This window comes from Microcebus murinus, chromosome 2 (assembly GCF_040939455.1).
Source record: "Microcebus murinus isolate Inina chromosome 2, M.murinus_Inina_mat1.0, whole genome shotgun sequence".
Lineage (NCBI taxonomy): Eukaryota > Metazoa > Chordata > Mammalia > Primates > Cheirogaleidae > Microcebus > Microcebus murinus.
Window position 1 is genome coordinate 75,700,836 of NC_134105.1, and position 26,695 is coordinate 75,727,530.

At 37.3% G+C, this 26,695-nt stretch overlaps 1 protein-coding gene across 5 annotated transcripts in view; it reads right to left on the reverse strand.

The window, feature by feature from the left end:
• Positions 1 to 5,978: 5,978 nt before the first annotated feature.
• Positions 5,979 to 26,695, reverse strand: part of ARHGAP29 (Rho GTPase activating protein 29) — a 79,835-nt gene continuing 59,118 nt past the window's right edge. For all 5 annotated transcript variants that reach the window (XM_075999868.1, XM_012790972.3, XM_012790967.3 and 2 more), the window contains 11 exons: positions 25,087 to 25,244; positions 24,380 to 24,519; positions 24,004 to 24,108; positions 21,303 to 21,401; positions 19,669 to 19,808; positions 19,227 to 19,415; positions 18,492 to 18,629; positions 13,192 to 13,424; positions 12,142 to 12,457; positions 11,907 to 12,015; positions 5,979 to 9,224 (listed from right to left, as the gene is read on the reverse strand). In XM_075999868.1, the coding sequence (XP_075855983.1) occupies positions 8,335 to 9,224; positions 11,907 to 12,015; positions 12,142 to 12,457; positions 13,192 to 13,424; positions 18,492 to 18,629; positions 19,227 to 19,415; positions 19,669 to 19,808; positions 21,303 to 21,401; positions 24,004 to 24,108; positions 24,380 to 24,519; positions 25,087 to 25,244 (2,517 nt within the window). In that variant the 3' untranslated portion in view covers positions 5,979 to 8,334. The remainder of the gene's footprint in view (positions 9,225 to 11,906; positions 12,016 to 12,141; positions 12,458 to 13,191; positions 13,425 to 18,491; positions 18,630 to 19,226; positions 19,416 to 19,668; positions 19,809 to 21,302; positions 21,402 to 24,003; positions 24,109 to 24,379; positions 24,520 to 25,086; positions 25,245 to 26,695) is intronic.

The following is a 26,695-nucleotide window of genomic DNA, read 5'->3' on the forward strand; positions in this document are numbered from 1 at the left end:
TTAATAGTTATGTTTTTTCCTCCAGCAGTCTAAAGATGTCTTCCAGGTAATGAGGTTTAAATGCTTCCTTGCTGACATCAATAACAGTGACATAACGAAAACACTGAAATTGCTTAATGCAGTGACTTCGGGATTTCCAGCACATACAAACAACTCTTTCTCTTTAAATTCAAAGTCATAGAATCTTAGGATCAGAGCTTGAAAGAACTGTACAGGCCATCTAGTCCAATTTGCTACCTAATAATAAACGTAGTAGATAGAAAATTTTTTGACTTGAACACTTTCCCAGTTTAGAGGAATTCACCAAATCACAAGATAATGCCTTTAAAAAGTCCTAATCATACATGGTTTCCTTCTAGAGCACTAAGATGAAATCTGCCAACCTTTAACTCCTGCTCCCAGGACCTCCTTCTGCTCAAGGAGCAGGCAAGACACGAATGCTTTGCTTTCACCTATGCTATTGAAGAGAGCTGTTTTGTCCCCAAGCTTCCAAGTCAAGCATCCCTTTCTCTCTCCTGCCCACTCCACATTCACAGTGGGTCACTAATCCCTGTCAATTATGTTCCTAAAAATAAACTGGAATTCAGGTCATCATCCAGTCAGATGGTGGTTTAACGTAGGGCCTAGTTCTCGCCTGGAGGAGTAGAAGCTAAGTGATCTTCAGGTGCTGCTCTCTCTCTGTTTAAGTCTTCAGCAGCTATCACAGCATTGTTTTCCAAACTGTTCCTCTGGGAACAGTTAACGGTGGAGACTTGTTAATTCTGTCATCTGCTGTGTTGTTCTCTCATTACCAGCCAAGTTTAGCCTACAAAACTCACCACAAACAAGAAAAACTGCGGCAGTTTTAGATGCAAAGGTTTTAACTAAACGCATAAACTTTTATATACACACATTAAAAATCACCTTGGAGTTGGGATGTGATAACCCTATAAACTTCAGTATCCTAACAACTAGTATCAAAAAATACAGCCTGAAAGTATATTATTTATGGTAGCCTCTGGCTTAAAAATGAAGATGAAAGAATTTAGAAAAGAGAATTTATAATAAAGACACCTGAGTTCAAGTTTTATTACTCTTTCAGATTAGCTATATAACATGGAGTAAGTTAGTTAACCTCTTTTAAGTCTATTTGGTTGTCTGAAAAAGGAGCTTAAGAGAATACCTGCCTTGGTAAGACTAAATGAGATGATAACCACAAGGCAGATTTGTTTAAAAAAGAAAGAAAAAAAGCAAAGGTTAAGTTTTCAATGTAGCATTGTTCATAGTGGTGAAAAAACTGGAAGCAACCTCAATGTCCAACAACAGTGGGATGAATAATACATTGTAATATATTTATCCAATGGAATACTTTGAAGTTTTTTTTAAAAGTAAAAATAAACTACAATTACAACTAAACAGTATATAGGTAGAAGATCAAAAAAAAAATCCAAGGAATGATTAACAAAATTCAAGATAGTGGTTATACCTGGTGGGGACAGAGACAGGCAGGTGATCCTGTAAAGGGAATTGGGGAGGGGCAAATGAAGTTCATTTTATTTATAATTATTCTTTAAATGATACATATACATTTATACACTTCTGCATGTATGGATCTAGTTTTAAAACAAAAAAATTTAAAACTCTAACTGAATCTTATTATTAATTAATTACTTATGTATCTGTACTTGTAGATGGAGAATACATAGACCTTGATTCACTGTCCTTGTCTCCCACGTTGAATCACAACACATTCTACTGATTTCTTTGGCAACTGATTTAGATGAACTTTTAAAACTTTGAGGAAAATAACTAGATACAGAAAAGTTTTGATTTTGCTAGCAAAATGCAAATTTCTGATATAAAATGAAATGACATGCAGAGAATTAATAATTTGGCAGACAGCAACTATTAAACACTAGGCTCTGTGCCGACAATTATAAAAAAAATATATATATATTTTTTGAGACACAGTCTTGGCTCTATTGCCAGGGCCAGAACATAGTGGCATCATAGCTCACTGCACTGCAACCTCAACTCCTGGGCTCTCCTACCTCAGCCTCCCAAGTTGCTGGAACTATAGGTGTTCACCACCATACCCAGCTAATTTTTCTATTTTTAGTAGAGACAGGGTCTTGCTGTTGCTTAGTCTGGTCTCAAACTCCTGGCCCCAAGCAATCCTCCCACCTCGGCCTCCCAGAGCACTGAGATTACAGGTATAAGCCACTGGACCTGGTCTGTAAATAAGATCGTACCATACTTATAGTCTATGTCCTGGTTTGTAAATTTTAAGGTTGTATTCACTTATCAATCAACACTGCCTAGACAGTGAAAAGCTCATTGGTCTAATCACATTGTTATACCACCTCTTCAATTCTTTCACCACTATGAGGAAGGCTTACAATATCCTGTAACGAGTGGGCAGAACCATGTCCAGAAACCTGAGATAGGTTTTCATGTGATGTATAGCTACTATTTGCTAGTTGTTTACTTAAAAACTGAAGATGAACCCAAATAAAACTTGTAACTCAGAAACATAGCCTTTTAATCTATTTCCTGAAAAGTATTAATGTTAATTTTATGTATGTAAATTGGTTGATTGTAAAGACATTTAAAAACAGCAAAATATATAACATGGCTAATACAGTATTAGTAATACTTAAAATTATTTGTATTATAGCTGAAACCAAGTAAGAGACAACAAAATTGTATTTTAACATTTCCTATACATTTTGTAAATACATCTGTTTAAACGTTTCTGGTAATTATGTATAACCACATTTTTAAGCTTTCCCTAGTAAATTCAATAAACATTCTATAATTGCTCATCATCAAAAGGTGGTGAATTTATCTCTTTTCTCCCTTCCAGCCAGATGACAAGAACCTAGTATTCAAATGGTGTGCTCAGAATTGACACCACTGGGGCCAAGGATTCAGCTGGCATGGTCTGGGCTGAAGTGCTGGAGGGAGAGTTTTGACTGGCATGTTAGGGATCATCAGTGCAGCCATGACCGGAGATGTGTTCAGCATATTTGGGACAAGGTGGGATGAGGAAGCAGTTGGCATTGTCATAAGGTTTAGGAAGGGTGAACGAATAATTTATTTAGGATTATGGGAGTCAGGTTTCTATGAGAGAAGTGAATTACAAATATGAATAGGGAAAGACTAGATTAACCTTGAAGTATTGAATTAGAAGGTATCGATGTCAACTCAAGGTTTTAGAAAACATGGATATAAATACATATAGATGTATGTGAATATTACTGCATGTGTATACACACATTTATCTTTGAGATGTCCACCAACAGTGCTTAAAACCAGTGACTTCTCAGTGGCAGTGAGTCCTTCTCAGGTTTTGGTTTCCATAGATCATTCCCATTTAAATGAACCAGGGCTCCCTGGAAAAATGGCTAACTCTAGACCTAAGGTAGGGGGTAGGAAAAAGTACAAGATGAGTTTGTAATACCTAATGTGCTAAAAAGTAAGGAAGAACCCCAAAAGTAATGAGGACATATAAAAGGGACCCGGGGCTGGGCATGGTGACTCACGTCTGTAATCCTAGCACTCTGGAGAGGCCGAGCTGGGAGGATTATTTGAGCTCAAGAATTTGAGACCAGCCTTAGCAAAAGTGAAATCCCATCTCTACTAAAAATAGAAAAATTGGCCAGGCGTAGTGGTGTACGCCTGTAGTCCTGGCTACTCAGGATGCAGAGGCAGGAGAATCTCTTGAGCCCAGGAGTTTGAGGTTGCCATGAGCTAGGCTGACACCACAGCAGTGTAGCCTAGGCGACAGAGTGAGACTCCGTCTAAAAAAAAAAAAAAAAAAATCAAAGGGAGCCAGAAGCCAGCTTGAAGAGACTTTGCAAACCAAATCTGGGAAAATGGCAGCATGAAAATAAATGACACTAATATATTATAGCCTACCGAATAAAGCAGGACTCCATGAGTCCATATTGATATAAATGAAGAAATGGAAAAGATATCTCTTCCTTACAGGATACCAACCAATGCAGAAGCCATGGACTCACCATTTGGCAACCAAAATAGTAATAATTATTCAGGTGAGAATTCCCAATGGACTCAAAACTAGCTGGTAACAACTTGACGAGAAACACTACATTTACAGTCTCTAAGAAACTCTTCACAAAGTACTTTTTAATTATTAACTTTATAATAAAGAAACCTGGTGGATACTATCCTAACCAAGTGATCAAAGTTAACAATCACCAGGAATAGGACAAGTTGATTTGTGTGCCACTTCGTATGACATACTGAGAATATGGCATCATTTCTGTGGTATTGCTGACAAAAATGTATATACTGAATCTTAACCATGGGAAACACTGCATAAACCCAAACTAAGACACATTCTACAAACTGGTGTATATTCCTCAAAAATGTCAAGGTCATGAAAGAAAAGACTGAAAAGTTGTTGTGGATTGAAGGAAATAAGAGACAGGACAACTAAATGCACCATGTGATCCTGGATTGGGATGCTGGACCAGAGAAGAACATTATTGGGGCAATCAGAAAACTCATTGTGGTCTGTGGATTAGATGTCATTATGGCAAGGTAAATCTCCTGAGTTTGATGGCTGTACTATGGTTATATACCTCCATTTATTTATAGATTCAATGTAATCCCAGCCAAAATAGTTTTCAAACCATCTGAAATTGCAGATGATACTCCCTTACCTCTAATTACTTTAGTGTGTATTTCCTAAAAGAACACTCCCACATAACCACAGGACATCCATCAAACTCAGGAGATTAGCATTGACATTAGAGTACTCCATGTATTTAAGATCTCCTTAAATGTCCCTTGATATGGTCTAAAACATTCTCCATGAAGATGTATTTTTGTTAGATTTATTCTTAGGAACAGTATTTTTATTTCTTTATGTTATTTTTTAAGATATGTTTTTCTAAAAACTTTCATTTCTGTTAGTTGCCGATATCCAGGAATACAACTGACATTTTGCATACTGATTGTGAAAGTAGCAACTCTGTTAAGCTCTAGATATTAACAGACCTGTCCACATATATAAACACATCAACACATATATCAACACATCAAAATAATTTCCTGCCTTTAGGAAAGAAAAACCCAGAGTACATTGACTGTAACTTATTTAAAAATACACAATGGTTGTCACTTAAAGAGATGTTTATAGTTGTGCAAATATTGTAAGTAGCACATTGACAGCTGGGAATAGTGTAGCCATAGTACCATCTTTAAATCACCCAAGGATGTGAGGTGCAGTTCTATTTGCTTGTGAGATCACTAAGCAAAAAGTACCTCACAGGGATGATAATATCTTCATTTCTGTGTCAAAAGAAATACACTGCCTAAAGTACACTAAAAGTAATTTAAAATGCTGTACTTGTAAATTCTAATTAAGTTCTTAGTATGTCTTAGTTCATGCCTATCTAGGGATGTTACAATCAATCCTTCACAAAGCGCTTCTCAGAAACTTGAACAATATGCTTTCCACCAAGCTTTCTGGTGGTCTGGCAGCTCTAAAAAGACTCCTCACTACTGCCCTTTCCTTGTGCTCACACCTCTTTCCATCTGTCATGAAACAACTTCCTGATGAATGATTTCCACCGCACTACTGAGAAGCAGTATACAGTGCATCCAGCAGGCACTCTAGAGACAGCAACCTCTTCTTAGGAGATACTTGCCGAATGGGCCCAGGAAATAGAAAGCATCTCTAGGCTGCTGGCTCTAAGCTGGACGAAATGCCAGGGAGCCCTAAAAGCAGAAAGGACTCAAAAGCCTTACTCTCACTTGCGAGATTTAAGTGAGGGGAAACAGAGAAGCCAGTTTATTACATGATATATTCTTTGACTAGGTTGTCTCCACATATTAAAAGAAAAAGGAAGAAGTTTAAAATCACATTTTCTGAGTTTTAGTATGGGATGATGAAAAAGTTCTGGAGATGGATAGTTGATCATGGTTGCAAACAATGTGAATATAATTAATGCCACTGAACTACATACTTAAAAATGGTTGAAATGGTACATTTTATGTATAAAATTTTAAATAAAAATTTTAAAGGGACATTTTCTATTGCTAAAAATACTTGATATTATTTAGTAATCACATAGTCATTAAAAGTACTAAACATCAAAATTTGACAGCTCTGTGTTTGAGGTTTGACTCCAGCTGTTGCACGTATAGAATTTAGAAGCACATCATTTAACTAAGCTTTAGTTTCCTTATCTGTAACACAGAAATAATAAAATGCTCACCTACCCATTATAGGTTGCTGTGAACTTGAAAAATGTATATAGGAGCTTAACAAAGTTCCTGGCACACAGTGAAGACTCAATAAATGTTGGCTCTAATTTCTTTTTTAGGTTTTCATAGCAATATGATTCTTTTAGATTTTGTACAATGGGGATTAACATATTAACTGCCATGGGAACTGTATTTAATTCAAGCTATTTTTGAGACTAGGTCCTCATGAAGCATATGTAACTCACACATCTCTACTTTGGGAGCTGTGTGAACTATTTTTCAAGTTGCATATAACTCACACACAGAAAACAAAAAATAACAATTTTTTCATTAAATTAGAAAGGATCATTTTGTTTTCAAAGTTTTTGTTCTGTTCTTGTAATAAAACACCACGACTTCAAGGAAAAAAAGTTTTTTTTCCTAGTGTGGCAAAGTGTTAAAAACAAGGCTTCAGCACAAAAGTGCTGATTATCACATAGAACTATAGAACCACTTCCCATAAAATGCATTCCATCTTGTAGTCAAGGCATGTATGAGTGGCCACTAAGCCAGTGGTTATAACCTTAAAGTCTTATACCTTAAGAGGCAACAATTTCAGAGAAGGCACAAGAACTTGAAATAATTTAACAAGTTAATATATATATATTTTATCAAGTATAACATGGTCATACAAAAAAATTTAGTAGAAATATAATTCACACATACAAAAAGAGGCTATTTTTTGTCCCTTTTATATCCTATTTTAGAAAAAATAATGAAACCCAGAAAATAACAGAAATGTACTAGTTCTAAAAACTGGGAATTTTATAAATGAAACAGATCCAATCATCTATACCTTCTCTCAAATTCCAAACAATGAGGCTTACTGACCTGTACTCTCAGAATCAACTTAAATAAATCTTTGCTTGATTTGGATGGAATATACATTTTCAATGGTTGACAGTCCAGGCAGAATAAGTACATAAAATGATCCATAAGACAAAACATTTCATACAAAAGGAATGATTTTTAACATATCATATCAAGAGGAAATGCAATGAATTTAAAAACTTCTGAAACAGGCATTTTTGGGGACCATTTATAAAATACCAAAAAGTTCAGAACTGCTGAAAAAGTTTATGTAGAATAAAGCCAAGGGGTGAAAAACTACTTAGATGTATTAAAACCATCTAACACCAAACAAGATGTAACTGATCTATATAATTTAGAAACAGGTTTAAGTGCATTTTCTTTGTATAATTAACTGACTATCACATGTAAAAACTGACAATGAATTAAAATGCAATTAAATACAGATTCGCAAGCTTTCTGGTCATTCTGTAAATCTTTAAAAGTTAAGTGAATTACCAACTGAAAAATGAAAACTCACATACATACTATAAAAGCACAAATGATCAAAGATGCACTATAAAAGCATGTGAAAAAAACATATTCATACCAAACAAAAATCTTTCAGGCACCGGCATTCAGAAACATTCCTTTTATAAATAAGCACTGAGTTTCACTCCAAAAAATAAAGCTGATTTTCCCCAACTGCACCTATTAGTTGAGAACTATATTATATATTAGGGATGCATTTAAATGGACCATTTTACAGAGAAAGTCAACTGAATTTTAAAAAATATGAATCCACCTATTTTATTCACAATTTCAAAAATACAGAATTTAAAGATAATTCCTCCAGCTTAAGCAGGAGTGAGACCCTGTCTCTATTAAGAATAGAAAAATTAGCTGGGTTCAGTGGCGAGTGCCTGTAGTCCCAGCTACTCAGGAGGCTGAGGCAGGAAGATTGCTTGAACCCAGGAGTTTGAGGTTGTAGTGCTAGGCTGATGCCAATGCACTCTACCCAGGGCGACAGAGTGAGACTCTGTCTCAAAAAAAAAAAAAAAAAAAAAATTCTAGTGAGGCACAAATGTGGCCCTATCAACATTCTACCTTTCAGTATGACCAACAGAGAATAATTCAATGTGACAAAAAGTAAAATCCACAATTTGGCAATCTTATACAAAAGGGGCCCCATCAAAACATTCTTTCACAAAACAAACAATGCCACACACACACACAAAACAAAAAAACAAACACCAACAAAAAAAGAAAGCCTGAATTTTGACAACCCTACACAAATTGTGGGATTTCATCTTCAAGGTCTTCAAACTGTTGCATTCGTTTTAGCCTTGGTCTCTGACACGCTGGATTCACGTCAGGCAAGCCATGCTCCTCAGAGTTCTCTTTAGGCTGACTGATCAGCTGACCAGGACAAGCTGGTGCTTTGTCCTGGTCTGGCACTGATTTCACCACATGACCCTGGGGATCGTGAGCTGTGCCAGGTGGCACTGCTGCCAAGGGTGAAGCTGGTTTCTCTTCATTACCCCTAACACTGCTGGCAGGAGGAGTATGTGGTTTATAAAATGTTGTCCAGTGTTGGGGCTGCAGTGTTCTCGGTGCTCTGAGGGGAGCGAGAGGGTAGGAGTCGGAGGACCGTCTCTCAGATGCCTCTCCTGCTGACCTGCCCAGCTCTATGGATGGCTTACTGGGCTGGCAGGCACTACTGGAATGGTCCCCACTGATTCTGATGCTTGTCACCACTCCTTTTTCTTGCAGTGCACTGGGTACAATCACTGTAGCCTTGGCAGTTATGTTACTTTGTTCATGCTGTTTGTCCTGAGAGTTTTGTAGAATCTGCTGTTCAAAGCCATTAAATTTGGAACAAACAGTGGTAGGAGTGTCTTTTCTATTAACTCCTTCAAAGGAAGGATTCTTGCAAAACTTGTCTAAATTCACATTTCCCATATTTCTGCCATTTCTCTCATAAGGAGGGCTTGCAAGAAGTAGTCTGTCTACAGGCAAACTTACAGGTCTAATCTTAGTCCTTGGAGTATGCCTCTCCACCATGTTTGTTGCCCTGTCAGATTTCAAAGTAAATGGCTTAGGGGTTTTACAAACATCTTCTATCTTTTGGGATGCTGATTCAAGCTCTTGGTCTAGAAGCAAATACAGTTTGGTGTCTGAAAGAGAAAGATTTATTTAAATAAATATAATGAACAGCTAAAAAATATACCACAGGTTAGTAAAAACAAAACAAAACAAATATTTGCTGAAGTAACTTTTTTCTCTGTGCTGTACATGAACAAGTACTTTCTAGGTCAAAAGACTGTCACAATTTCAACAGGCAGACATTAGTAAATTAACTTCAGAAAAGTTACACCAATTTACACACCAACCACATGCAAGCCTGCCCTGCAGCCCAAGGGTTTTGCCAACTCAATCTGCTTTTCCGCTACACTCGCCCACACTGACAACCTATCAGCAGATCAGATGCCTTAGGTGCTCTCCACAGCTGATCAACTAATGAAGTACAACATCCACCCTGTCAAATTAAGGTTGAATAGTTTTATGTTAAGTAAAAAGGACACCCTGCTCCTCATTTGCTCCCAGATTTACTTTCTTCTCTAGTCTGGACCGTGCTCCATGTTTTCTCACCTAGAACCCTCATCTCCTCAAACCCTGTCCCTGGTTGCTGCACCCATCCCAAAAACTCCACTTCCTGGCTAGTTCCAGCCCTCTGCTCACCCTCCTTCCTCTTCACTGAGAAAAAACATCAACTGTGTGTCCTGACAACATCCCGACTCCCAGCCGCAGCTGGCCCCTAGCACAGCACGCAATCCTCTCCCGGCCACCTGGCCCCTCTCCCACATCTCTGGGGCAGTGTTCTGCAGACAGGTGCCCGTCAGAATCACTTTTCAGTGGTCCTCTCCTCTGACCTCCCTCCTCACCTGGGACTGCGCTTTCCTGGGCTCCAAGGAAACACCCTCTTGATCTGCTTTCCCTCGTCCTTCCCTACATTTATAGACCATTCTCAGGGAGCTGACTCTTTGCAGTTGGACTATAAGTATATTCTTAAAGTTGTGAGGGGAAACTTTATAGCCCAGAGGAGAAGAGTGCAGACTCTGAAGCCCAGCTGCCTGGGCCCTCCTCGCTCAGCTCTACCCACCACTTCTGCACTGGGCAGGGCGACCCCACTGCCCTACGTGTCTTCCTCTGTCAGAAAGGACTCATAGGGGTGTCTGTGTTGTTGTGTGGTCTAAATGATCCAATTGGAAATGTGTGTAGAATTACCTTGTATACGATAAGCACTGGAAAATGCCGTTTATTTGTATTACTATCCCTAATTGGGAGCCCCAGCTTATGGGTTAGTGAAATAAGCACAGAGATAGGACTCTGACTGGATTCAAATCCTGACTGAACAATTTATTGAGGGTATCACTTTTGGCATTACTTAATCCCTCTCTGATTGTTAGCTATGGGTTGAATGAGGCTCATGCCAATATATACTTTAAAGCAGAGAACAGTTACAAAGATCCAATCAGATAAATCGAATTAAGCAGTAAGCACAGTGCTTTGCAAGAAATAGGCAGGTACTTTATGAATGATACTTCCCTTTCTTTTTAGACCCTATTACGCTATGCTTATTAATATTTGATTACACAGCAAGTTAAAAATGTATCACTATATAGTGAAAAATTGGAATTTAGTTGTAACAATGTGGAATTACAATACCAAATGAAAGGTTTTCCACTAGCTTGACAGCTACTAATCATTGCAACTAAAATTATCACATAGAGAAAAGCAGTGAATGATTGCCATCAAAGAAATTTTAAAAAGACATATACATATATGTGCTTAATGTATTAAAGGAGGGCCACATGGAAAAACCATGTGAAAAAAATTTAGGAGTCTAAATTTTCTGAATTTCAGAAGTCTAGTTTGATTCTTTATGAGCAGTTACATCAATACCCTAAACTATAGTAAGAGAAGATGATAGTGAGCTGGGTTCGGTGGCTCTCGCCTGTAATCCTAGCACTCTGGGAGGCCGAGATGGGAGGATTACTTGGGGTCAGGAGTTTGAGACCAGACTGAACAAGAGTGAGACCCTGTCTCTATAAAAAATAGAAAAATGAGCCAGGTGTGGTGGTGCATGCCTCTAGTCCCAGCTACTTGGGAGTTTGAGGCAGGATAATAGCTTGAGCCCAGGAGTTGAGGTTACAGTGAGCAACGATGATACTACTGCACTCTAGCTTGGGTGACAGAGTGAGACTATGTCTCAAAAAATTAAAATAAAATAAAATAGAACATTTTCAGAAGGAACACAAAAAACATTTATGAACTACAAGAAGTCCTTTTATAAGGAAGACTATTATGAGGAATGACATTCATTTAAATACAAGGTAGACAGGTGCTCATGCCTGTAATCCCAGCACTTTGGGAGGTCTAGGCAGGAGGATTGCTTGAGGCCAAGAATTCGAGACCAGCCCAAGCAACATAGTGAGACCACATCTCTACAAGAAAACTTTAAAAAATTAGCCAGGCATGGTGGTGTGTCCCTTTAGTCCTAGCTACTCAGGAGGCTGAGGCAGGTGGACCACTTGAAGCCCAGGAGGTTGAGGCTGCACTGAGCTATGATTGTGCCACTACACCCTAACCTGGGCAAAAGAGCAAGACCCTCTCTGAGGGGTGGGGTGAGAAATGCAAGTTATAGTAACAGGCAACTTTCTCAATGGCTAGCCAAGATATATTAACCAATAAAGTTTTGTTCTCTAACTTCCTTCACCTCCACTTACCTTGGTTTTTAATTATGCTTTATTGGCAAAATTTTAAGTCAACAAACATTTTTTTATATGGCCACTCACCACTGAGACATGCATTACATTTTTCGAATGCATTTTGCTTGCGTTCTGATTCCTCAAATGATGTAGCTGGTTCAAAAATTTTGCTTTCACTACTTGCAGTATGGATATCCTGTTGATGGAGGAGAATTTTTAAACTTGAAGAAGCAAAACACACCTTAAACAGTTCAAAGATTTTTAATTTACTAATACAAATATCACAAACTTCTAATATAATTCCATAAAGGTAAAAACTCACTTCCTTTGAAGAAAAAAATAATGATTTCATGGAATGTTCTGGGTCTTTTTCTTCTGGTGATAATGGAGACTTCAGAAGACAGCCTTGATCAATACCACCCGTACTACACACAACATCTTGTGGCTGTAGGGACCCATCGAAGATCTTCTGTGAGTAAGTAATGAGAAACTCTACCAACCGCGCTTGATTTGAATATTCAGCAAGGGAGGAGATGGTGACAGGAGCAGTTGTGGGCCTTGGCCTAATGAGACTTGGTCCAAATATCACCCCCAAATTTTTGGAGTTCATCTTGTTTTCTTCTGCATGATCTACTACCCTGCAAAGTAGAACACATAAAGCTGTATGAGATTGCCTATTGGGCTTCCTTCATGGTAGTTTACTATGGGAACAGTATGAGCAGATGGTCAGCTCATCTGCCAGGTATGCAGACTTTCTTTATCAGGCCTGTACCTAGCTTAGTTCCTGCTACTACTTGCTATGTTGTAGGCTTACCAATTTACTTATACTTCACAAATGGTCTCCTGTCTGTGTCTGTTAATCCTGTGTCTGGAATGCTGTTCCTGCACACATTCTTTGTTCATCAAACTACTACTAAGTTCTTTATGTCTGACTCACAGGATACCTCCTCTGTTTTAGCCCCTTTACCCCCATCTTCCTTGGCATGCTGTGCATAGCCCTGTTAGAATAAGAATGATGCTGTTCTCCACTGGTCTGCAGGTCTGTCCTCCAATCTGATAAGCCCAACAGATGGCAGAAACCCTGTTTTCATCCTTGTTTCCCCAGCTAGAGCCTGGCATACAGGACGCATCTGAGGGCATGACACTGGCTGCATGAACATATATATTCAATGTCTCCCTTTTCTTATACATTAGAAATGAAATGTTCATTAAAAAAAAAAACAATGTAAATGTATTAACAATACTCAACTGTACACTCAAAAATAATAAGATGGTAAATTTTATATGTACTTTGCCACAATTAAAAATAAAAACAAAAAACTAATCAATTATCTACATATTAATAGATGTTCTATTTATATAAAATTCTTACCGCTTAAGATGTACTATGAGGTAATGAAGACTGTTCAAATTTGATGCTGGCAATTGTCTTAGAAGGTCCTTGCTTTTTAGAAGAATTCGTTTCATTTCTATACACATATTTGGCCACTTTTTGTCCTCAGGACTATCCCTTTTTGTCTCTTGTTCTTCATTTACATGCTGGATCTCTTTTGCAAGGTCTATAAATTCCTTGTACAATCGAAATAAAATAAATGGCTCTGGGAGCTAAAAAAGTAAAATTACATTAGGAATATCATTCTATTTTTTCTGTTAATAGTCAACTATTACTGATAGTCATTGAAAGATTTTCTACATCTCTTCAGATTAATAAGATTTAAAGTTAATGCACATTTTGAAATGTATGTATGTTTGCTACAGATATGACCTATAATGTGAGCCTTAAATCATCACCATAAATGTTATCTATATTAAAAATGAGGTAACTGATAATCAGTAAAATTCTAACCTAAACTTAAACCTGCATGTGGAATTTTAAAACTGATATATATCTCTCCTACCAATTACATTCATGACTGACCCAAAGTTAGTAAGATCTTCAACTATTTTACTGAAACAAGCCCAGGATAATGAACAAAGTCAAATGTATTAGAAAAAGCTAATAAACTGAATTTTATTGGTATGGGGGAGACAGAAAGAACAAAATCATTTTGTTCTTTCTGTCTCCCCCATACCAATAAACCCTTCTGTTTTACTTGGACAACACTGAAGATTACCTTAATCAGACAATATGAACTATAAGAAAAACACCGTCAACATTTTATTTATCTAATTTTTAAATATAATTTCAATTGCCATAAGAAGGTCAAAAGAAGTTGCTTCTCTCTTGAACTAACAAACGGTATGCCATTTTTATCTGCCCACTGCCATAATGAATTTCAACGTTTCTACTGGCTCTGCAATGGAAAATAAGGTGTAGCTCTGGCTATGTGATGTCCTATATTATCTGTGGTGAGGTAGGTCCCCTCTCTCTGGTTTCCCCTGCTGGTTCTAGAGAGAGGCAGCCTTCAGATCAATTTCTACCTCCAGCACTCTGGGATCTGAAGGAAGTCACTTAACCTCTTGGAGCTTCAGGCTTCTCACATAGTAAATTAGTAAAATGAAAGCTACTCTCTACTACTGTTGTAAACCTTGAGCATGGTTTCCCACATGAAAATCTTGCTCACATAATATTCCTGAGACAGAATGAGATCTAACAGTATTGGACCCCATTCATTTCCTCTGACTGACCAGAAAAAATAAATGATGATTCATTATGAGATTTATAGTCATTCAAAGGTACTCAGCCTCCATTTTTTAGTTGAGTGTCCTGTAAAATGCAATTGAAGAGTTGAATAGTTTCCTGGGCTACCATGGCAGATCTCCAACAATTATACCTAATTTCTTTCCTCCCTGCAACCCTACTAAAATGCCCACAAGGACTGGGAGTATAGGAGAAGAGACAAAAGCAACTTTTCACAAGCTGAAGAACAGATGAACAAATGCTGACGTAGCAGTTCTGAGAAAGCTACAACCCCAAACTACAAACCAACATGATTTACAGAATGCCAAGGAGACTCATGGACTGTCAGCACTAGATCCTCTGTGATCTTGTGGGAGGGTGAGATCTAAGCTACTTGAGAAGGCTTAGATATATAGATTCTTGTCTCTACTCCAACCTCCTAAGCAATCTCTTCCCCAGAAATCCTGAGATTTTTTTCTCTGCTCAGTATAAAACAGGGTCTCTGGATGGGCAACGTCAAACATAAGGGACAGATGGGGAACTACCTGAAAATAGAGATGTAGCAACTCTACACACACTGAATGCAGAGATTCTGTAGCCTTCATATGCTATGGGTCTCCCAAAGGACTGGCACCACACTCTAGGCAAGGAGTATCAGACCAGCCCAAGAGTAGGGACCTAGAGATTCAGACACCAGGTGTTTCCCAAACAGCCCACCTAGATCATCCTAGAATAAAGCTCAATGTCTTCAAAGCCTTCATTTGTTCAAGAGCTTCCAAAGAGATTTCAATTCCCAAATCTTTCATTATAAGCAGACAACCAGGGAAGACAGAAACCAAAATGGGTAGGGGAAAAAAACATCAAAACAACTTAAAGGTCTAGAACTATGCTATCAATATGGTGGCCACGAGACACATATAGCTAATAAGCACTGGAAATGAGACCGGTCCAAGTTGAGATGTGCTCATATCAGTAATCCTCAACCTTTTTGGCACCAGGGACTGGTTTCATAGAAGATAATTTTTCCATGAACGGGGGTGGTGGGAAGAGGAAAGCAGGAAGATGGGGGATGTTTTCGAGATGATTCAAGCACATTACATTTATTGTGCAGTAAAATCTCTCTGCTAATGATAATCTGTACTTGCAGCCCTAAGCATCACTGCCTCAGCTCTGCCTCAGATCATCAGGCATTAGATCTCATAAGGAGCGCACAACCTAGATTCCTCACATGTGCAGTTTACACTAGGGTTCGCACTCCTACGAGAATCTAATGCTGCTGCTGATCTGACAGGAGATTGAGCTTATGTGGTGATACGAGCAATGGGGAGTGGCTGTAAATACAGGTGAAGCTTGGCTTGCTGGCCTGCCGCTCACCTGCTGCTATGCGGCCTGGTTCCTAATAAGCCATGGACTGGTACCAGTCTGCAGCCCAGAGGTTAGGGACTGCAGCTCTAAATGAATGATACACACCAGATTTTAAAGACTCAGTACCAAAAAAAAAGTAGGGGGAATATTTCATCAAAAATTAAAAATACTGATTAAATGTTCAAATGATAGTTCCAAAAATATCATTTTAAAATATTAAAATTAACTTTATTTTTATGTAACTATTGGAGAAATTAGTATTATACATGTGGCTCACATTATATTTCTATTGGACAGGGCTAGAGGATATGCAGAGAAAATAACTCTTTGAAAAAAAAACCCTGAATATCCCCAGGTATATAAGATACTGCATTCATTAAAAAAGAAAGTTATAAAAAAGAACAAAAAACCAGAAATCTTGGAAATGAAAACATAATATCAGTAAAGAAATAGTTCATGGCAGGGGAGAAAAATAAAGCTGAGGAAATCTCTCAGTAAGTGTTGAAAGAAAACAAAAACAAAAGAAATAACAGTGGAAAGGTAAGGGAACTAGAGAACCAGTACAGGTTGTCAAGTGTCTAAATAAGAATTCCAGATAGAAAGTAGAGAGAAGTAGAGGAGAGGAAATAAGCAACAGAATAAAGAAAAGTTCCAAGAACTAAAGGACTAACAAGATTGACAGAGTTCATGGGGTGCCCAGAATAGTGGATAAAAATACACCCATATCAAGGCATATCATCATTAAATTTCAGGATAATTGGGGGAAAAAAGAAGATTCTACCAGTTTTTAGTGAGATAAAATAGGCAACATACACAGAGTCAGAAATGAAATGAGAAGGATTTCAGACTTCAAAGGAAAAAAAAAAGCCTTCAAAATTCTGAAGAAAAATAACTAACTTGTAGCCTAAAATACTATAACACTATTCAAACTATTAAATTTCCATTTAAGAGAGCAGAAAAGACATTCACGGATAAACAAGGTTTCAAATATTTACTCCTATTTTACCTTGCTCAAGTATGGGCATGACCAAAATAGGACAATACACCCAAAATGAAGAAGACAAAAGTGGGGAGGATGGAGAAGAGATATCCCAGGGTGACAGCTATTCACCATATTATAAGAGATCCAGTACAAAATTATAGCTAGACAGGAGGAATACGTTCTAGATTTCTACACTGCTGTAGGATGACTATAGTTAACAAAAATATACTAAATAGTTTCAAATAGCTGAAAGGAGGATATTGAGTGTTCCCAACACAAAGAAATGATAAATGTTTGAGATGATGGATATGCTAATTACCTTGATCTGATTACTATATGATAAATATTGAAACATCACTATGTACTCCATAAATGTGTATAATTTTTAAATGTCAATTAAAAAATCAATTAATTTTAAGATGGAGCCAGACTGCAGCCAGAGAACCAGAGAACCAGAGAGACTGACATGTTGAGTACTATCATCACTATTCTTTCTGCCATTATCTTGAAAATGCATTAAAACATTCATTTTCACCTGAGGAAAGAAGGCCAGCTGGACTTGGCTCAGATCTCTTTTGTATTTGGCTCATGACAATGTGCTGATTAAGTTCCTGTAACCCCTCCACAAGCTGTGGCCTGAAGCCACTAACACCATTTATTTCACTCCACAGATGTGTTTTCTTTCGACCTACTCCTGCAAACTATAACAGTGAGTACAGAAAAAGAAAACTTGCTGACCATATTCCAGCTAGTATATGCAGTATGGAGCTTATAGGATACCCTGCCTGATGTCCCAAAAATGGTGCATTTCATCCTCCCAGGACACATTCATGACCTTTCCCAATGACCTTGCACAATAGCTATTTGAAAATATCAGTGAAAACAAAGCCAGATTATGATCCACACACTGTTCTACTGAATCTTTTTTTTTTTGAGACAGAGTCTTACTCTGTTGCCCCGGCTAGAGTGCCGTGGTATCAGCCTAGTTCGCAGCAACCTCAAACTCCTGGGCTGAAGCAATCCTATTGTCTCAGCCTCCCTAGTGGCTGGGACTATAGGCATGGACCACCATGCCTGGCTAGTTTTTTTTATATATATGCTTTTAGTTTATCCAGCTAATTTCTTTTTATTTTTTTAGTAGAGATGGGGTCTCGTTCTTGCTCAGGCTGGTCTTGAACTCCTAAGCTCAAACTATCCGCCTGCCTTGGCCTCCCAGAGTGCTAGGATTACATGCATGAGCCACAACACCCAGCCTGAATCTTCATATAACAGTGTGGATACTGGGTGGGCTTTCCTTACCCAGCTAGATTTATGCTTTTAAATTGCTTTTCCAACTTCTTACATTGTTTAGGAATGAATAACAGCTATTAAAACTACTAAGAAAACAGAATGAGTTATTAAAATGGTTAGGAAAGGCCTCTTAGGTGGAATTGGTAGGCTGCAAATTGGAAGAGGCACGTGGGAGTCTTCTATAAGGTATAGTAATTGGTTTTCCTAAGTTGGGTGACAGGAAATTATTTTTATTATTATTGCTCTTTAAACTGTACATATATATTTATATACTCTGACCCATACAATAATTAGAAAGATATCAATATAGTCTGTGCCAATGAAAACATATGTATAGCAAATGTTATCAGCAACATACAAATTATATTTTTCCTCTTTTTTATTTAGTGGTAGGTTTTAAGGGTAAAAATTTTACCTGTCGAAGGTATAATTTCAAGACGTCACAGATGTCATGTGAACTAAATTCTGCGATGTCTACCAAGTGCATTCCATTTTCTAAAGCTTGACATAGTTTTTCGGTTTTTATTTTGTTTCCACACACACGATAAATTCCCTTGAGTAGAAAAAGGTTACAAAATTCTGTTTTAGTACAAATAGCTAAATGCAGATATCTAAATATATTTGATGTATCTGTTTCCATTTTTTTTAAACAGTCCTTCAGGGTGAGATGTTTCCATTTTTTAAAGTATTTTAGATAAAAATTAAAAGACTAAAATATTAATACTAAAAACTAAAATATTTTCTAAAGAAATGTGAATAAATTATATTTTTAAAAACTGAAAAAAACCCGATTTTCCTTTAAAGCCTCATTTTCCTTAGAACAAATCACACAGGCATTTATTTCTCTGTTGCCTGGGCTAGAGTATAGTGTCACCATCACAGCTCACTGAAACCTCAAAGTCCTGGGCTCAAGTAATCCTCCTGGGTCAGCCTCCTGAGTAGCTGGGACTACAGGCGCACGCACACCACCATGCCCAGCTAATTTTTCTGTTTTTAGTAGAGATGGGGTCTCACTCTTGCTCAGGCTGGTCTCAAACTCCTGGCCTCAAGCGATCCTCCCACCTCAGCTTCCCAAAGTGGTAGGATTACAGGAGTGAACCACCATGCCTGGCTGCATTTATGCTTTTAAGTTTTAAGAGTTACAATGTACCTGTAGACATAAGGCTCTATTTTCGATCTCTGAAGCGCATATTTTAAGTACAAAAGGGATGCCATCTGGTTCCTTTTTTGCGACCTGTGTGAAATCTGCTCCAAATAAGTGTATTTTTCCTGGTAGTTTCTGATGACCACAAATGATGACTAAATTTTCCAAACATTTTCGGTGACAAACAAGGAGACACTACAAGAAAATGATAGTTTAAAACTGGTTAATTCACCTTAAAACTATTCACATGTGGGCAAATTAAAGGTAGAGAATAATATAATAAAAATCAGCTTAAAAGATATTCCTTTTTGAGCTTGAAATACATTTAACAGCAAAATGAAATATAAAATTATAGAAGGTACATTGGTATAATTTATTAAAAATATATTTGTATAAGATCCTAATAAGTAAGCATAAAGGGGCCAATGCAATTCCAGGAAGGTCTTACCTCTTCACATTCAACACCTTGGAACACTACAATGCCATCACAATCCCTACATTTCGTGGGGGATCTCAATTTGCGAAACTTGTGAGTGAGAGCTGCCTTTGACATCAATGTTTTCTTAAATGTTCCAAGAGAATTTGGTCCTTGTAACAAAAATAGGTTAGTATATAAAAATTGTGAGATTACAGAAAAATTGTATCATGTGAGGCTATATTTTGAATAAGCTTTACATTTTACAATTATTCATGTATTACAGAAAGCTTGAATTTGTAACATCGAAATAAGTACCCAATTTATAGATCTCTTAATAGGCATATACATTTATCAAACTTTTTAGCTATGAGTAAAAATCACTACCAAATCAATGAGATAATTCTAAAATAGCATGGCATGTTTTTAGAATCAGCAAATTTATGTTGTTACTAATATACCCTTTACAGAGCTAGGAAGAGTGTCTACAAGTGGCACTACATTCTTAGAAAAAGCCCCTATAAACGCTTCAAAAGAAAAACAGCTAGATGAGGTTAGCATGTCAGCATTATTTGCATTAAGGATAAACCTATTCTTAACTCATTATAAAATTGTAGATAATACTAGCTAGTTAAATACTAATACCATATTGGAGGTCAGATATTCCATTAATTTAAGAAATGATGTCAAAACAGGAATCTGGAGGTATCAAATGTACAAAACTAATTTATATGAATCTAATTCAAGTCATCAAGGTAACTGACTTTACTTTTATATCCTTCCACATCCACAATTTTCCTTGTCCACAGCAGGTATACTTATTTACCTTTCCTGCTTGGCTTCTTGCATTGTTTCTTTTGAAGGAGATTTTTTTAGACTTTCTCATGTATTGCAAGCCTTTTAACACTAAATTATTGTATTAGTTTTATGAAAAAAAAGCACAATATCTAGCTTCCTACTTTAGCACCATACTAATACGTTCTAGATCTAGTAGTTTTGCTACTAATTCTTTTTTGAGAAAGGTCTTGCTCTGTTGCCTGGGATAGAGTACAGTAGCATCATGAGAGCTCACTGCAACCTCACACTCCTGGGTTCAAGCAACCCTCCTGCCTAAGCCTCCATGTAGCTGGGACTACAGGTGTATGCCACCACACCCTGCTGATTTTTCTTTTTTGTTTTTTTTGAAACAGACTCTCGTTCAGTCACCCTGGATACAGTGCAATGACCTCACCATAGCTCACTGCAACTTCAAACTCCTAGGCTCAAGCAATCCTTCTGCCTCAGCCTCCTGAGTAGCTGGGATTATAGGCATGTGCCAGGACACTCAGCTAAATTTTTTTCTGTTTTTAGTAGACACAGGGTCTCTCTCTTGCTCAGGTTTGTCTCGAACTCCTGATTTCAATGATCCTTCCGCCCTGGTCTCCCAGAGTGCTAAGATTATAGGTGTGAGCCATGGTGCCTGTCCTACTTATTCTTACACTTGTAACATTTGATTAATACTTTTCCAACTCATACATAATTCCTGGGATGTATTCAAGTCATTGTGATACCTTTTGTTTAATACATAGCAAAGTAATGATTCTTTAAAATCATATTGTTTTTCTAACAGCATGCAGTGCTACTGATTCAACTTGTTTAGTGAGACTTAATTCAAGTGAATGCAATACCAGCTTCCGAAGGGGAAGGTGGCTCTCTTTCATCTAGATCATCTGCAGAGGACATGGTTCCACTGGATGGAGTTCGTGGAAGTTTTCGATGAAAGTCTCCTAAAAGAAAATTGTGGATACAATTATCTGACCATTCACTGTACAGTTATAGAAATGGGTAATGACAACACTTTTGGAATAATACAAGTCATACTATTTTATTAGCTTCAATGTAAAAATCCATTCTCATACTCTGGGTAACAGGGAATTCTGATACTTATTCCTATGAACAAAAGGGAATTTGAGCCGGGCGCAGTGGCTCACGCCTGTAATCCTAGCTCTCTGGGAGGCTGAGGCGGGCGGATTGCTCAAGGTCAGGAGTTCAAAACCAGCCTGAGCAAGAGCGAGACCCCGTCTCTACTATAAATAGAAAGAATTTAATTGGCCAACTGATATATATATAAAAAATTAGCCGGGCATGGTGGCACATGCCTGTAGTCCCAGCTACTCGGGAGGCTGAGGCAGAAGGATCGCTTGAGCCCAGGAGTTTGAGGTTGCTGTGAGCTAGGCTGACGTCACGGCACTCACTCTAGCCTGGACAACAAAGCGAGACTCTGTCTCAAAAAAAAAAAAAAAAAAAAAAGGGAATTTGACCAAATCTGACTATTTCAAACAAATTTAAAAACTGAGGATCGTATATTCCAATGAGAATTTACTGCCAATTTCTGACAGTAAGTGTTAGAGATTGTAAGCTCCACAAGGATAGGTAGTATTTTGCATTCATGTCTTATATCTAATATCTCACAGAGTTGCTGGCATAAGAATAAAGTTGTCATTAGTGTTGAATTAAGTTATAAATAAGCATTCACAATACAACCTAAAGCCTTCTAAAATTCACAAAAAATCTTTGAACACAACACTACAACAGTAACAGCCCATTTATGTTCCCAGTAAAGACAGGACACCAGGAACTGGGAACAACAGTCCAGTGATCCTTGGCAGGGAGTTGAGGCCACAGAATTTGAGCTATGTCCGCAAAGGACACTGTCATGTGTATAGAAGCATGTCTGGAAGCAGCCAGACTGGGAGTGAGGTTTATTTACTCCCTGCTGATACTACAAACAGGCCTATATCTAAGTGGAAGAATTCAGTTCACTTTAACTCACAGCCTTAACAGTCTTAGTTTCAGAGTTAGAAAGGCTTTTCACAAATGATTTTAAACAAAATCCTCTTCCAAAATGGATTTCTCTTCACAGTATGCCTAAAGGCGGTCATCTAGTTTTTGCTTGAATATGTTCCCAATAATTAAGAAAGAAATCACAAAGTCACACATTTCATTTTAGAACTTTTCTAATTATAAAATGGATTCCTTATATTATAGAGCAGAAATCTGCCTCCCTATAAATCCCAGTCTTTGGTCATATTTTTCCCCAAGGGAGCAAACATGCACTCTAACTTTAATTCCTTTTCATTTCCAGCATTTGAAGATAGCCATTATGTCCCCAATTGTCCTTTTTCCCAGGTGACACATCCCCAAATCTTTGCCCATTATCAGGTGATCTGGTTTTCAAATTTTTGCCTTTCTCTCATGAAGTCTTACAGGATCCCAAATAATTTAGGTTGTGCTCTAGATTGGGTCATAATTCCTGGAGCTAGCTAGAACCAGTTTGTTTTTACAGAGCTCATTACAAATATTCAGGTAAGTACTTAGGCTCACATCTCCAGGATATTCTACTGACAGTGCTAGTTTTAAAGGAGGTGGCAAAGTGACAGCTGATAATCAGTCTACAAGCCCCAGTCATGCATGGAAAATTTTTCCTAACTTTAAACAAGAGATTTATTTAAATGAATAAAACTTCTGTAATATACAAAATGCTAAACAGAAAAATGCCTTAGAATTTGAGGGCAGTTAACTCCTATAATATCTCTCTCAAGATTCTAGGAGGAAGGAACATACCCAGAAATAACGGGGCTGGAATAATCTTTGGTAGAGGAGTGAAGAAAGAATGCTGGAAATGCGAATCTCATGGGAGCAAGTGCTACCTTCTTCTCCTGCTAGCTGTATAACCTTAAGGCAAGTTTCCCTCTCTGAAGCCACTAAGGGAGAATTTGAAACTCCTACTCTGTCTCGCTCTCTGAGGACCAAGAGATAGTCTATATCAAAGTATCTTAAAGTAGATTTGTAGAAAATTAACAAGAGTAAGTAATTACAGGCACAAGAATTGACATAACAACATTGCACATTATAGCAATTAACTATTAATACAAAACAACCCAAAACATAGATGATAGTTATATTCATATAATAGAATACTATATAGCAGGTAAAATAAAGATGGTTACCTACATCAATATGGATCTCAAAAAAATGTATGAATGAAGTCACAAAAGAAAAACATGATTCCATTTGTATCATTCACAAGAAGGCAAAACTCCACTATATACAGGTTACTAAAACCATTAAAAATAGGGAATGCTTTTAAAAATTCAGATAGGGCAATGTTATCAAGGAGGTATACAGTGGGGGCTTCTAATGTACTGATAATGATGTATTTCTTAGGCTGGGTGGTGAATATATGAGGGTTTGTTTTATTATTTTTTTGAAGCTGTACATGTATTTACATTCTCCCATGTATGAGCTAGTTCATTATAAAGATAAGGTAGTTAAAAAATATTCAGAAAGAGGATTAATCTTTCATTGAATTTTCACTGCTAGACTTACCTGGACTTATAGATTCTGAATCCAGAGATCTAGATTCGCTGCTCCCTCCAGTACTCTCAGAGTCACTAAACATCCCAAATGTCCATGATCTTATAAAAGAAGGACCTTTAAGAAAAAGAGTAAAGTCAAACTTGGCTAGAGGTGGATTTAATAAGACAGAATACTGACATTCTATAAAATGAAACAATTCAAATTTCTTTAACAATGATCAATTATCAATTTTAAGACAATCACAGTAGTTACTGTGAAGAGGATCTCATAGGCCATACAACGTAAGGCCTGATCTTTAAAGTCCAGAGTTCCAACTTATTTCATAATCACATATAAACTACCTGATCTTTTGCAAATTAGCACTCTCTTTACTGTGGAAAACTACCTGTTATATCTGCACTGTTAGAGCATCTGTCCTCTTCAATTTTATTAGAACTGTCAGGAAGGCGCACAACATCTTCTAAAGAGTCAGAAGGTCTGTATGCAGAAGTTTGGGGACTATTTATTAATTGTTTATTTACATTCCTAAAACAAACAAACAAACAAACAAAAAACAAATGAAACTTAGCACTCAGAAGAATGACTAATCAGTCTCTTTTATGCTCAGAAATCTCTTAATGTAGATAGAGTAATTAAACCAAACATTAAGAATAAGCCATATTACCTGGTTCAGATTCTTATAGGAGACGTAAATAAAACTTCTGTTATTTGTACTTATGAAAGTGGAAACATGGAAAGGAGTAGCAAAAGTGCAGTCAACAATTCATGTCATGGTTAAACTTTTCTAGTATAACCTCATGGAAAATGTAGGTTATATTTTGTGGACATTTAAAATATGTATGGCCATCATTTGCCATTCCCAAAGGATTTTTAGTAGATCACAAAGAACTGAGGAATGTGTCAAAATGGAAAGCTCTATTCAAGTGAATTACAACTATTCCTTAAATATATCTACTTAGAAGCCATAAAATAACATTAAAAATATTCAGTAAATTTAAAAGTTAATTTTGACAACATTAGAAAAGACATCTTACATTAGACAGGAACTTAGCAATAATTTTTTTCTCTCTTAATTTATATATTAATTCTCACCCATCAACTTTTTCTTCTTCAGCTGAATTTGTGGCCTTGACAAATTCACTGTACTCTTGGCCTGGGTCATAGAGTTTGGCACTATCACAGAGAGACTGTAAACTGTTTGCAAGGGAGGCAGCCTGCAGGTGTTGCATCTGGAAGAGGTTAACTGTTACCTATGGTCACAAACAGAGACAAAAGAGATATATAGATATGCTATACAAATATTAATTTATTTCAATGACAGCACCAATAAAAAAAGCCATACAGAGAAGCATACAATACTGAATATATTCTGAGCATACTATGTTGTCTGATATTGTGGAAAGTCAAGATGGAGGGGGAAGGTAGTTTTACGAGCCGTCATTTCCAACAAAACTGGTTTTAAACTGAAAAGTTGAATAACAACAGCAACAACAAACCCATATCCCTACTGGTTCACAATTTTAGGGGATGGATATGGATATTTTTGTTTTTTTTTAAACAGGGTCTCACTGTGCTGCCTGGGCTAGAGTGTACTGGTCACCAGAGCTCATTGCAACCTCAAACTCCTGGGCTCAAGCAATCTTTCTGCCTCAGCCACCTGAGTAGCTGGGACTACAAGAGCATGCCACCCTGCTCAGCTAATTTTTAAATTTTTTCTAGGAATGGGGTCTTGTTATTGCCCAGGCTGGTCTCCAACTCCTGGCCTCAAGGGATCCTGCTGCCCTGGCCTCTCAAAGTACTAGGATTATGGCGTAAGCCACTATGCCCAACTGATGGATGTGTTTTCAAGGATCCACAGCTCTACACTATGATGATCTGACCCAAACTGCTTAAATTCTTAAGTGAAAAACATAAGAAAAAAGTTTCCAATTAAAGCACTATTATTTCAATTGTTTTCTTTCCAATCCTATAAAAATAGAAATGTTTATTTATAGTACTCAGTTTTTATAATTAGATATTATCCTGAATCTATTAAAAATGCATTATTCCACTGAGTTTCTACTAATGCCTAAATATACTATCACTACAACTACTTACAGTAACAATAATAATAATAGCAGTTGACAAGTGCATACAATATGCCAGGCCCATTCTCAGAGGTTTGTATCAATTTAACTAATTTGATGTTCACAAAAACCTAGGCTTTGGGTATATAATAGGAAACATATAAGATCCTGGTCCTCAGGGACCTTTATGTTATCCTGAGAAGCGGTATCAGAGAAAAGTAACAGATCATGTAAATAATATCTGGTACTGAAATACTCTATAAGAATGTCAAATGATGGAGTATGACAAGGTATGTGTTTATGGAAGGGTATTTTCAATGTGGTAGGTTTGGGACGGGCTCTCTAAGGAGGTTAACATTTGACCTGAGATCTGATGTAAAGCCACTGCAAAGCTTCTGGGAGAAGACTAATCCAAACAAAAAGGAGGAGGTTGCGCAAAAGTGAATGGGAAAGAGTTTGTCATGCTCAAGAAACAGATGACAGGTCAATATGGCGGAAGCACATTGAAAGAAGTGGAGCTGAAGTTTGAGACAAAGCCAGGAAGGGAAACAGTTATCTAAACCGTGATAAGGAGTCTGAATTTAAGTGCAAAGGGGAATCCGGTAGAGGGTGTTAAGCAAACCTATACAACATGA